Source organism: Ixodes scapularis, unplaced genomic scaffold (genome assembly GCF_016920785.2).
Source record: "Ixodes scapularis isolate PalLabHiFi unplaced genomic scaffold, ASM1692078v2 PGA_scaffold2__306_contigs__length_199485367, whole genome shotgun sequence".
Lineage (NCBI taxonomy): Eukaryota > Metazoa > Arthropoda > Arachnida > Ixodida > Ixodidae > Ixodes > Ixodes scapularis.
This window is the reverse complement of record NW_024609857.1, coordinates 41,820,681-41,831,789: the sequence shown is the minus strand read 5'-3', so window position 1 is coordinate 41,831,789 and position 11,109 is coordinate 41,820,681. Positions and strand designations below refer to the sequence as shown.

General features: G+C 45.9%; 1 protein-coding gene across 1 annotated transcript; it reads right to left on the bottom strand.

The window, feature by feature from the left end:
* Nucleotides 1–4,950: 4,950 nt before the first annotated feature.
* On the bottom strand, nucleotides 4,951–7,658 carry LOC115325748. The gene has a single exon (XM_029986467.3). The coding sequence runs from the start codon at nucleotides 7,618–7,620 to the stop codon at nucleotides 5,119–5,121; it is 2,502 nt and encodes an 833-aa protein (XP_029842327.3). The 5' UTR covers nucleotides 7,621–7,658; the 3' UTR covers nucleotides 4,951–5,118.
* Between the last annotated feature and the right edge of the window lie 3,451 nt (nucleotides 7,659–11,109).

Genomic DNA, 11,109 nt, shown 5'->3' with positions numbered 1-11,109 from the left:
AAGTATCAAAGAGCCCCTCCGGCCAAGATTGTGGCTCCTGTATCGACCTGCCTAATATATACACACCAGTGCATCTTCAAGTTCTAGAGCAAACCCTAAACCCTTAGGACTTAATCCTAATGGATGGAACTTTTCTGTACGTTTCCTTTTACCTTCTGCGGACGAGCATCCCGTTCCCCTTCTACGGTGTTAGGCGTAACTTCATCGAACACGATAACCCCTAAGTATACCTGCCAAAAAAGCAAAAGAGAAAGAAAAAAATCCCGAGCTGCCTTCGATCCTATCAACGGTAGCTATTAACCATTGACTCTCTTTCCCTCGACCGTCCTCTTTCATTGCGCACAGAAGCCACGAGCCGCGTAGGAAAACCAATGCAAGAAGATACCACATGGGGTGACTGGAAGGGGGGCTAGCTTGCACCACCTTCCCACTAAATTCCGTTTCTCCTTGGTTAAGATGGACCGCAAAGAAGGCGGCAAGCACGTGCGTTACACAACCGCACCCACAAAAGTGTTGAGTCACCGGGCTCATGGCTGACCGATGTTCGATTTGATTGGCTTTAGCGGCCGACGTAATATGACGCAGAGTCTATCCTCGGCTTCTGATTGGCTATTAATCTGCTACGCTGGGGCGCACTGACGGCGTGTGATTAAGTTAGCTGGCTTCGATGTGGTCTTCTGTTCGGTCCAGCTTGGGATGGGACGGGGTGGTAGATTAATGGCGGGCGACCGCAACATCCGCGTGCCGGAGATAAGAGTTCTCCGCCCGTAGGACTGGCCTCTAGTTCAGGCGCTGTTGGCTGAACGAGGGGAGACCGCGAGGAGTGGGACCGATGCTCGCCTCGGTTGCCAGCATCGCCGAGTGCTCTACGGCGTGCAGGTACTTCTGCTCTCTTCGCCTCGTGCGTTTGCGTACCCGCCAAAAAGCGTCCACGTGCGTTTGTCGCCCACCAACCTCAACCCATGACAACACGCGTTCGGGTGCCTCGTCAACGCGCGTTGCCTGAGCGTTATATGTGGCAGGCTTTGATTGCATCAAAAGAATAAGTTGTGCTAGTTGGTTTTCCGTCTGAACTGAACGCCTAAAAGACAAGGACAAGAGGAAGGAGAGACAACACGTTAACGTACTCGCAAATGAAAGTGAAATTTGAAAAACACACACTTATGCGTACTGCGTAAATAATAAAAAACAAAACAGTGCTAAGACGGAGACAAAGTAAAAGGTAACCGACAGGACACAGCACTGACTCACAACTGAAGATTTATTTATGTTAGCATTCAGTATAAATTGTATAAAAGCCACACCAAATAAATCAAGGAAAAAAGACGAAAAGTGCATATCACGTGTTCAATACAGCACCGTCACTGGTTTGCACTCCTCGCTCCGAGTTCTGCCGCTCCTTATCTGAAAGCACGAGCGACGGGGCGCTAACACAACCTGGTCCCAGTCTTGCGATCTCAAAAGCTTCTATTAGCCCCGAGAAGTTCGCGTGGCGCCCCCTTATGGCGAACCGGGGTGACGTCACGGCGAGGAGAGAACTTTTCCCCGACTCGCCCCGCTCGCCCTGTGGAGGCTGTGACGACGTTAGCTGTCGGCGCGCTCGTTTCTATTTAATTTTTTTTTGCGTGTTTTTGGTAGAAAGTGTGAATTTTTATGTGGTGCCTTTATTGAGGTATGGCTTGTAGCTACAGGCGAAACTTCAACCAACATTTTAAGCATGGTTGACAGGGCAGGCAACGCATGAATCACAGCTGGTATATGAAAATAAAGAAATTTGGCCACAATTGCAGGAGCATCACTATAGATTTATATCTCGCACAATAAATGCTGCTGATGGTCTGAATGAATTAGCAGGTTATGTATAGTATTTTTTTTTATCTGTTTTCAAACAAGATCGCCGAAGCATAAAAGCTGCATGCCGCTTGAGCAACATGCTAAATACAGTCTGGGCCATGGGGAGAGAATCACAAGTAAGATAGCCCAAGTGCTGGGACAAAGTAAAAAAACAAGGAAAATTTATTATATACGTTGATCGCATTTGACCTTTGCTGGATTCGGATAGTATTTCAATGGACTACACGGGTGGTATCTGTGGACTTGTTTATATCAACCCTCAAGTAATGTATAACAAACGTAAGCGCTCAAGTAATGTATAACAAACGTAAGCGAAGGTGTCTAGCTCGTTATTAGTCCCTTACGCCATAAAATTTATATTTTACTTAAATTGAATTGTCCTGAAGCTAAAATACCAGAAGCTTTTCTCACGCAGACTGTCGCCCTTCACAGGTTCATTTTCTGCTACTAGGGAAGCACCTACCACTGGACAGACGTTCGAATGCTTACTTTTACTCCTGTTTTCCTTTGTTGTCAGAGAGTCCAGCTGTAGGGAGTTTGGAGACTGAGGAAGCTTTTGGGGACCTGCAGCAGTGTCTCTTCTAATTGGAAATGACAATTCAGACTAAACGGTGTATTTTCCAAATACCCAGGGCTAAAATAAAGAATGTCAGGAAAAAGTATAAACATTCTAAATTACGGCACTATTGCTGTGCATATTTTGCGCAGTTCAATACATACCATACAGGCAACTGGGGGCGATTCGGCCGTTTTTGCTGCTACCATACAAACTAATTTCCAGTAATTGTGCATCTTCTAAAAAATATGCCGGCATTCGTGTATAAACTATATAATTAATTCACGAAGAAGCTACATTTATGCAAAACAACCCTGTTCCACGAGAACTTCAAAGATCATCAGACGCAGGGCCTTTAAAACATCTGCGAACCAGCGCATGCAGAGTGGCAGCGCAGAGTCGTAGTCGCGAGCTAATTTGCCGACCACCCAAAGGCCCATGATATAAATGCCACTTCAAATGTCTTGAAAGAGGGATGTAATATCGTCCTAAATCATGAACATGCAAGGAACAGAATTCCAGCGTCTTAAACATTTGCGCAACTTCACCAACCCCTAGCAAGATTGCCTTGTGTCGTGTGGACGGACGGGGAGGTTCATCGGCGGAATTGCCTCCGCATATAGCTTTCGGGATTTGTAACCCAATTTTAAAGGTAAATTGGAGGAGCAGGCTTATAAAATGTACGGAAGGACGTCAATATCGGCCTAACTCAACGTCCTGTACACCGGGTAAACAAAGACCAGCTCCTCGAAGGTCTTGCGGCACACAACGACAAACCAGGAAACCGGTGTTGGGAAGCGAGCCTAAGCGAGATCGCAGAGCGGAGTCCTTCCTCTGACGTCACGGTACACCTCACCCAATCAGGCGCTGCGACCGCAGCGACGCTTGTGTTCGCTCTCGGTAGGGAGCCTACATACTCGCCGACTCCGTCTTTTAGGGTGGTGACAACTCCAACCATTGTTGCCGAACGCCCGCTCAGACGGCCGCCAATCCTGACGAGCCGCCATCTTGGTCCCCAGCTTTTGCGCGGAAAACGGTGCAGGGGTAGCAATTTGCACAGATTTCGTTGGTACAGTGACTTTTTACGTCATTTAGCAGCAGAAAAACTGTTTTGTGGTGATGGATGGTGGTACTTAGCTTAAAAGGCGAGTTTTTTGGGCTCATTCATACGATAAATAAATTAATGTTTTCACCCAAAAATGTCGTATGCAACTAAAATTGCTCATAAAAAAGGCAGCAACTCTCCTAAAATAACCTTTATGTCCACATTTTCCCATTACGGTTTACAATTGCAAATTGGAGTAAAAAATGAAAACGCATTTTTCTTAGTTTTTTTTTATTAGACTTGAAATTTTAATAAAAAGATTTGACTAATATGACATATTTGGAGGAAAGTTGCCAATGAATTCTTCAAGTCCCTGAATTTTGCGACCTGTTCTGGTGAAGAGCTAATTGACTAGGACAAAAACGTTAAAGGAGCTTTTCAGTCACGATCATTCCCAGTGTTGTAGCAAAGGTGGGGGGGTCAAGGGGGACGGTTATTGGGGGAGGGGGGGTGCCACCTCGGCAAGCGCGTAGCCAAGGGGGGTGTTCAGGTGCCAGAACCCCCCCCCCCCATTTTTTTTCGTTATTTCGTTATATATATATATATATATATATATATATATTGTTTGTGGGATTTGGCCAGCTCCTTGAAACACCCTCCGAAAATATTTTGTGGCTACGCCACTGCACCTCTGGCAGCACCCAGCACCCCCAGCCCCGCCCCGCTTTACCGGTAGGTTGCGATCTCAGGGAGTCAATAGGGAAAGGGGGGGGGGGGGGGGGGGGAATGGAGGGTAAGGACAAAAGACATAAGGGCCCCGGGCGCCGGATGGCGTAGCTACACCACTGATCATTCCTCTAGCATGAGATTCCCGACCTTCGATAACTCTTCGCATCTCGTGAAGTTTGAGCGTGAACACGTGCAGCCAGAACAGGACAGAAGGCAATGAGCACGTGCTGGATGCTGGTCATCAGAAAAGATGACTAGGGGCCGGTTCTTGTCCTGTCATTGACCTTACCATTATCATTTTGCTCAGCAGTAGGAAAAAGATTCCCTTTGTGCCGGTGAACGAGTCAGTATGAGAGGGAACTAAGATAGCTAGAAAAGCTGATAAACATTCGCAAATCTGGCTTCATGAAATCTAGAACTAGCCAAAGAATGTGTCACGTTAAAAAAGACAATGTCCACAGCATGACATTGTTAGCGTAAAGAAGCAATACCCGGTTTTCACTGTTCAACTTTTACAAAAAAATGATATCACCAAAGCTACTTATGTAGTGGAAAGGGCTCATTCGGGCACCAACTTATGCGACAAAAATTTGCATCTCTTAATCCACTATTCGAGAAAAATGAGAAAAAGCGCTGGTGGCGTGTTCGTGCTAAAAGTGTAGTGCAGTGTAAATGAATGCAGCCTGCTACATTGATGAAACTTACTGAACATTTAATACTTAGGAAGACGTGCAGGGCACAAATCACGTGAGACACATGTTCTGAAGTAGGACAGCAGACAATAATAAGAGCATAAAATAAGAGTATAGGCAAAAGACCAAATAATATTTACAAGAAAGCAAATTCATCACTCACTGGTGACAACATGTACCAATAAATCACAATATCACTGAATTGAGAAGTACTCTTCGTGATAAAACACACCATTCAGCGGTTAATTCAAGTTTGCCGCAGCACATGTCTTGCTCGACGCTCCGTTTACTTCCTGTGCGTACTGCTGTCGCAGGTGAATTCTGATTCTTGTTCTCACATACTTTTCAAGGAGAATCTTCTCCACACAAGCTTTGTGTATGTCACAGCACCCTAACTCCAATGTTACAGATTTGCGCAGGAACTCCAGAATAGTGGCAAATGGAGCCTTGAGCGTCAAGATGGCGTCTAGTTGGGTAAACGCCTTGATGTTCTCTTCGCACTCTATCAGGACACTCATCACAGCTTGGCTGGGGTAGACAAGGTTCCCAGCACCCTTGACATACTCTTTCAAATGAATCAAACTGCTGTGCGTATCATTACCATCCGACACTAGGACGCCTTCGCAGTCCTCACAGTTGCCAATAGACTTCTTGACAAACCTAAGAATAAAACCTCCCAGGTAGGCCAGAATGTCGCACTCGACTGCAGTTAGTTCACACACGAACAGGTTCTCCAGCTCTTCAGACTCTTGGTTGACATCTTGCACCTGCTTCTTGAGGGCTGGATCAAGGAGGTCAGCCAGGTGCATGCTGTCATCAACATTGTAGCTGGAAGATGTCGGGGTGAAGAGAAACTGACTGACACAGATCAACTTCAAAGCACACTTAATGTCATATGCACTTGGCACGGGTTTTCTGAGTCGCAGCACAGAGAAAATATTCTCAAGGCAGTCCTGGCTCAACCTGCCTGTGAGAAGGTACTTGTAGTTGTGCCTGTTCAGAAGTTCGTCAGACAGGCGCAGAACGACAGTGGTAGAAACAAGAAGCCCGGCCTGCGACGGTTTCCAATGAGCTGTTGCTCCCATGTCCATCCGACAGAAGGTGGTGATTGCCAGGTCCAAAGTCCCGAGTGCTTCCGTGTGCTTTGCAGCATCAAAATGACTCGGAGCGACAATTGGGTGACGTGACGACATCAAGGTGTACCACCTAGTCACTAAATCAAAGAACCAGGCTGTTGCCTCAGCTTCAGGCGGCAAGACTTTTTGCTGAATTAGGTAGCGGATTGCGGGAGGAGCCTCACGGAACAATTGCACAGCAATGCTCACTTTCATTTTTGTGAAATGTCCATTGCTGACGTGAATGCCAGAAAGCCTGTTGGCGATTTTGAGTTCATTGTTTGCATCGTATGCAAGAACAGCTTCAACATGGTGGATGTCCACGGTCCCTCCTGGGAGGTTGTGCTCTCTCAGAGTCTCTTCTCCTAAAGTAAAGGTCTCTGAACGAAGCAGTTGGGCACGAATATTTTTTAAAACATGCGCTGGATCAGCCATGAAATAGAGCTGTCTCCCGTCGAGGTGTGGGTGTGGGACAGAACACACGGTCTCAGAGTGCCTGTGATTTGAAAAGTTGAGCAGACGCCACACAGCACGGTTTGCTGATCCCATGTCACTTGTAACTATGAGCACCTTGAGAGAGATGTTGAAACATAGTTCAATGAGATGAAAGACAAGCTCCTTCAAAGCACATTCGTCAGTTGATCGTCCAGTGAAGTGGTATGCAATCACTTGCTTCCACCGCGTGTTTAATCCCCCAACCATAAACACAAGGGCATGGTTCGCAACATTCACACGGGATTCTGGGAGTGTGGTGCTTCCAAAAATACGATCCAGCGAACTGTCGTGGTCAAATCCCTGACTAATCTCCATCTCATCCATAAAGAGAACACAGTCTTTCTCTATGTCTTCCATAGTCTGCACTTTCCGCTTTAGCACTTCAAAAACTTCGTCAAGAGCCCCAGGCAGAAACTTAATGTGTTGGAGTCTCCGAATCAACGTTCTGTTCGAGGGTAGCGGATATGACAGGGACCTCAGCAGTTCATACCCTGATGTACCGCATGCGTGCTTGATTTGAAGGACAACTCGAATAGTCTTCTCTGACCACTTATGTCCCTTCATTGATTTCACAGTCAAAGCCTTTGTTTGGTCTGTGTTCAGAAATCTTGAGCTTTTCAAAGCACTTATTTCTTTCTGAGCTGATGTCAGTTTTTTTGTGAGACTTCGCAGTCTTGATTTGGCTTCATCATGGAGCCTTTGCAAGGTTCGGTACTTCCGGGCTAGATCGGAGTTTTTCTTTCGAAGCTCGGAGTTTTGGCGATGCATCAGTAACATACTTTGGGTGGTACTACTTCCAAACGTGAAAACAGCGGACGAGCTTGTTAGTCCTTCTGAAGACCCGACTTCAGGCTGCAATTTTTCCTTCAGCTCCTGAACAATTGGAACTGGAAAACCACCGGGTTGTTCCAATGCAGTAGAACAAACAAGCTCAGACCTGGGCTCTGGGGTAATGAAAAGGGGAGATCGAGCATGGTGGTCCGGGTCACATTCTCCATTGTCGAGAGGTGGTTGTTGCCGTGGGACGGTTGTCACTGTGCAAGTATGCTTTGACCGAGGAGCATTGTCTGTGGTACTTGCACTGTCGTTTGGGGCTAAGGGCAGTGAAACGGCTGTCGCTGTACAATCCTGCATGAATAAAGCATTTTCTGTGTTGCTTGCAGAGATATCAAAAGCTAGTGGCTGACGGACTGCTGTCACTGCAGAAGCATACTTGGACTGAGCAGCATTGTCCATGTCGCTTGCACTGTTGTCGAGAACTGGTTGCCGTAAAAAGGCTGCCGATGAGCAGCAAGTATCGGACCCACTGTTCGTAGTGGTTGCGCTCTCGTCGGGGGCGGATGGCATTGAAACAATCGTCGCTGCACAGGCACGCTTGGCTGGGGCGTTGTCTGTGCTGCTTGCAGAGATGTCGAGAGCTAGTGGCATAGAAATGGCTGTTGCTGCACAAGCATACCTGAACTGAGCAGCGTTGTTTATGTTGCTTGTAATGTCGGCGAGAGCAAGTTGCAGTGGAATGTCTGCCACTACACAAATACGCTTTGATCGAGGAGCATTGTCCTTGGTGGTTACACTGTCGTCAAAGGTTAACGGCAATGGAACGGCTGTTGCTGCACACGCACGCTTGGACTGAGCAGTGTCTGTGGCAGTGACGTCGAGAGCTTCTGGCAGTGGGGTAGCCATCACTGTACAAGCACGCATAGGTGAAGCAGCACGGTTCGCGTCGCTTGTGCTGCCATGTAGAGTTGGTGGTGATGGAATGGCTGTTGATCCCTGAGCACGCTTTTTGGGGGCCTTTCTGTGTTTTGGGATGGCTGTAAAAAGTCAAAAAACATATATACATTAGTATTAATGCATATGCATTTTAAGAGACTGAAAAAAACACAATATTAAAAATATACAGGTTTTCTTTATCAGTCCTTAGGTACTAGATAGAATGCTATGAAATAAATAATAGAGTGTTGCCAGGCGGCATTCAAACGCTTTAGAGGTTGCGGACCCAAACTGTTTGCGCATCACGTCTAGTTGTTCAAACTGTTTAACAATTAACGATCTTTGTACTGTGAGAACTAGTCTGTCTATATTTCTTTTTACGAAGTCTACAAAAGACGAGAATATAAGACTGTAGTTCAGAGAGAATGTTACATTAAGCATGCATTGTGTAACAAGAAAATGCTGGGAAAGAATAGTTTTAAAATATTACACAAAAATAAACCCTTGGAAGTTCAGAAGTCCACTCAAATAGACCTATGAACATGCTTACACAATATTAAAACTTACCACGATAAAGAAAAAGTGTTGGAACAGCATCTGGCCTCAGTTTTTTCAACCCGTCCTGCCGGTTTTGTTCGAAACTGCTGTCCTCAAAATGAGCCTAAAAAAAAGTGAATTTTAAACTAGTTAGCAAATACTCCAAAGACAGCACTGTGCCTGCTTGTTTAGTTGACTAACACTATAAACAGAATTAGGAGTGAACTCCATCACCAACTAAATTTTTTTAACACACTCACAGTTGTTATGTGAGGTCTGCTGTTGCTTCGCTAGTCAAGCGTTAGCCAAATGAAAAAAACAGAAGAGGCATTACTGGATCAATGTATCCAATACACACCTGCATACGGGACTTAATCAAATTACTGAAAACTACCTAATTTTAGCGATGTTTTAATTTCTCGATTTGAAATCAATCCCAAAAATTTAATCCTGTGAACGAACCACTACGTGGTGAAGAGGCTTGCGAAAAATGTGTTCGAGAAATATTTTTGGAAGCTGAACAAGTCGAGAAAAATCGAGTAAGCAAAAACTAGGTCCTTATCAAAATGTTTTCAAAACCCTTGTTTTTTAATATAAATCCTGAGCCAAACCGTTGTTTGCAGCAGCTTGGTAAACGAAGCTTGTATTTTTGTTTCCCAAACAAACTTGATAGTACTCATCGGTGTGGGTCCGGATATTTCTTTGAACGCCATTTCATAAAACACCGTTTTATCGAAGCAGTTTTATCAAGCGCAGTTTTATCGAACGCCGTTTCATCGAACGCCGTTTCATCGAACGCCACCTGCTTGAGCAGTAGGAATTCTACATCTAGGAAATATTTTTCTTTCTTTTAGCGCCGGGAGGATAGCAGTGTTTTAATATTTATTATAATTTATAAACTTATACATATATAAAAAGAAGAAATCTTTTTTGTCACCTTCTATTTTTTTTTTTTAATAAATGATGACCTCCGTTAATGAGGCCAATAAGAAACGGGAGCACTAACGAACATTTTTAAAGCTGTGATCATCAGGTGCAGTGATAGATTCTGCTTCAAGACGAAGCTGTCCTTGAAGCAGCTTGTCTCCGTGTCCCATGATACGGGGGAAATAAAGATGTGTCAAAGATCGGACAAGTTCACAATTCTGTCGGTTACAATAAATTAACGAAAAGGGGAGACTCGTCGTTTTTAAGAACATATATGTTGTTAAAAAGAAAGCAATTCTCCTAGGATAAAATGAAAACACAGGTAAATCGACAAATACAAAATAAAAAAGGTGCTGCAGAGAATAGCTGTTTCCCTCTTAAGAAAGTGCGTTTCACGCAGTGAAAGGCACTTTCACTGCGGTGAAAGGCAATAAATAGACAGATGAAGTGGGAAAAAGTGTGTGGCCGAGAAACTCCGCCTACCTCGCCAGAAAAGCATAAGTCGCGTATCCACTCAAGTTCTGATATGATAGCTACCTTCTATGATTCAGTAGTCAACGTTTAGGTGGACAAAAAATTGACCGGGTAGTAATTCTATTCCCGGTGAATTTTGACCGGCGCCAAAACTATTTCAGAGACGAGAGTAGATTACGTAAAAAGTATTGTATTACTCCAAAATTCAGTAAAGGGAAATTCGATGAAACAGCGTCAAGTGATTCGATGAAACGGCGTGCGATGAATCGGCGTTCGATGAAATGTCCCTGTACCCCCATCGGTGCATTCAAAACGCGTGTGCAACGCGCGCGTCCTGAGATCGACGTGCGGCGAGCCAACCCTGATACGGAGAACGCAGGCTCCGTCTCAACCTGTGATATTGCAATGCCGCTAAGGCTCGAATTCGGAACTCGCGACGTTGTTTATGTGCTCCCGACGCGCAACCGGAGACGCTCGCTTTTTGCAGAGTGACGCTAAACATCCCACTTACACTTGCGATCAAGGTGCAACAAAACTTATACTCACGGCGCAAACACGAGCAGCTGCAGTGGGTTCCCAGCGGTCTCGTTTGACTTGAGCGAGCCAACGTTTCTTTCGAGTAGGACTACTCGGGAAGCGGAACATACGTGTGCCCCGTCTGCAGTGGTTCGTGCACTGCGGAACAGAACAGCCAGGCATTTCTGCTTCTCACGCCTCTCTTGTTACCACACTTCTTCGCTGCGAACGACTCCGCAAAACACACCAGCACCAACCGGAGAATGAACACGGTGCGACGCCGTTGCGAGTATCGAAGCTAGGCCTGGCCAGCCTGGCTGGACGAGCGCCGAGCGGGCAGCGGGCGGTCTGGGGACCAAGATGGCGCGGCGCCTTCTGGTGGCCATGGCAACCGATGCTGGCAACACTGGTGGGCGGCGGGCGGCGGCGAGTGGTGTGTTAAAGGATGACACCACC

Bases quoted from the DNA above. Each gene is read 5' to 3' on its own strand.
- LOC115325748 (XM_029986467.3), bottom strand. From the start codon at position 7,620: ATGCAGGATTGTACAGCGACAGCCGTTTCACTGCCCTTAGCCCCAAAC.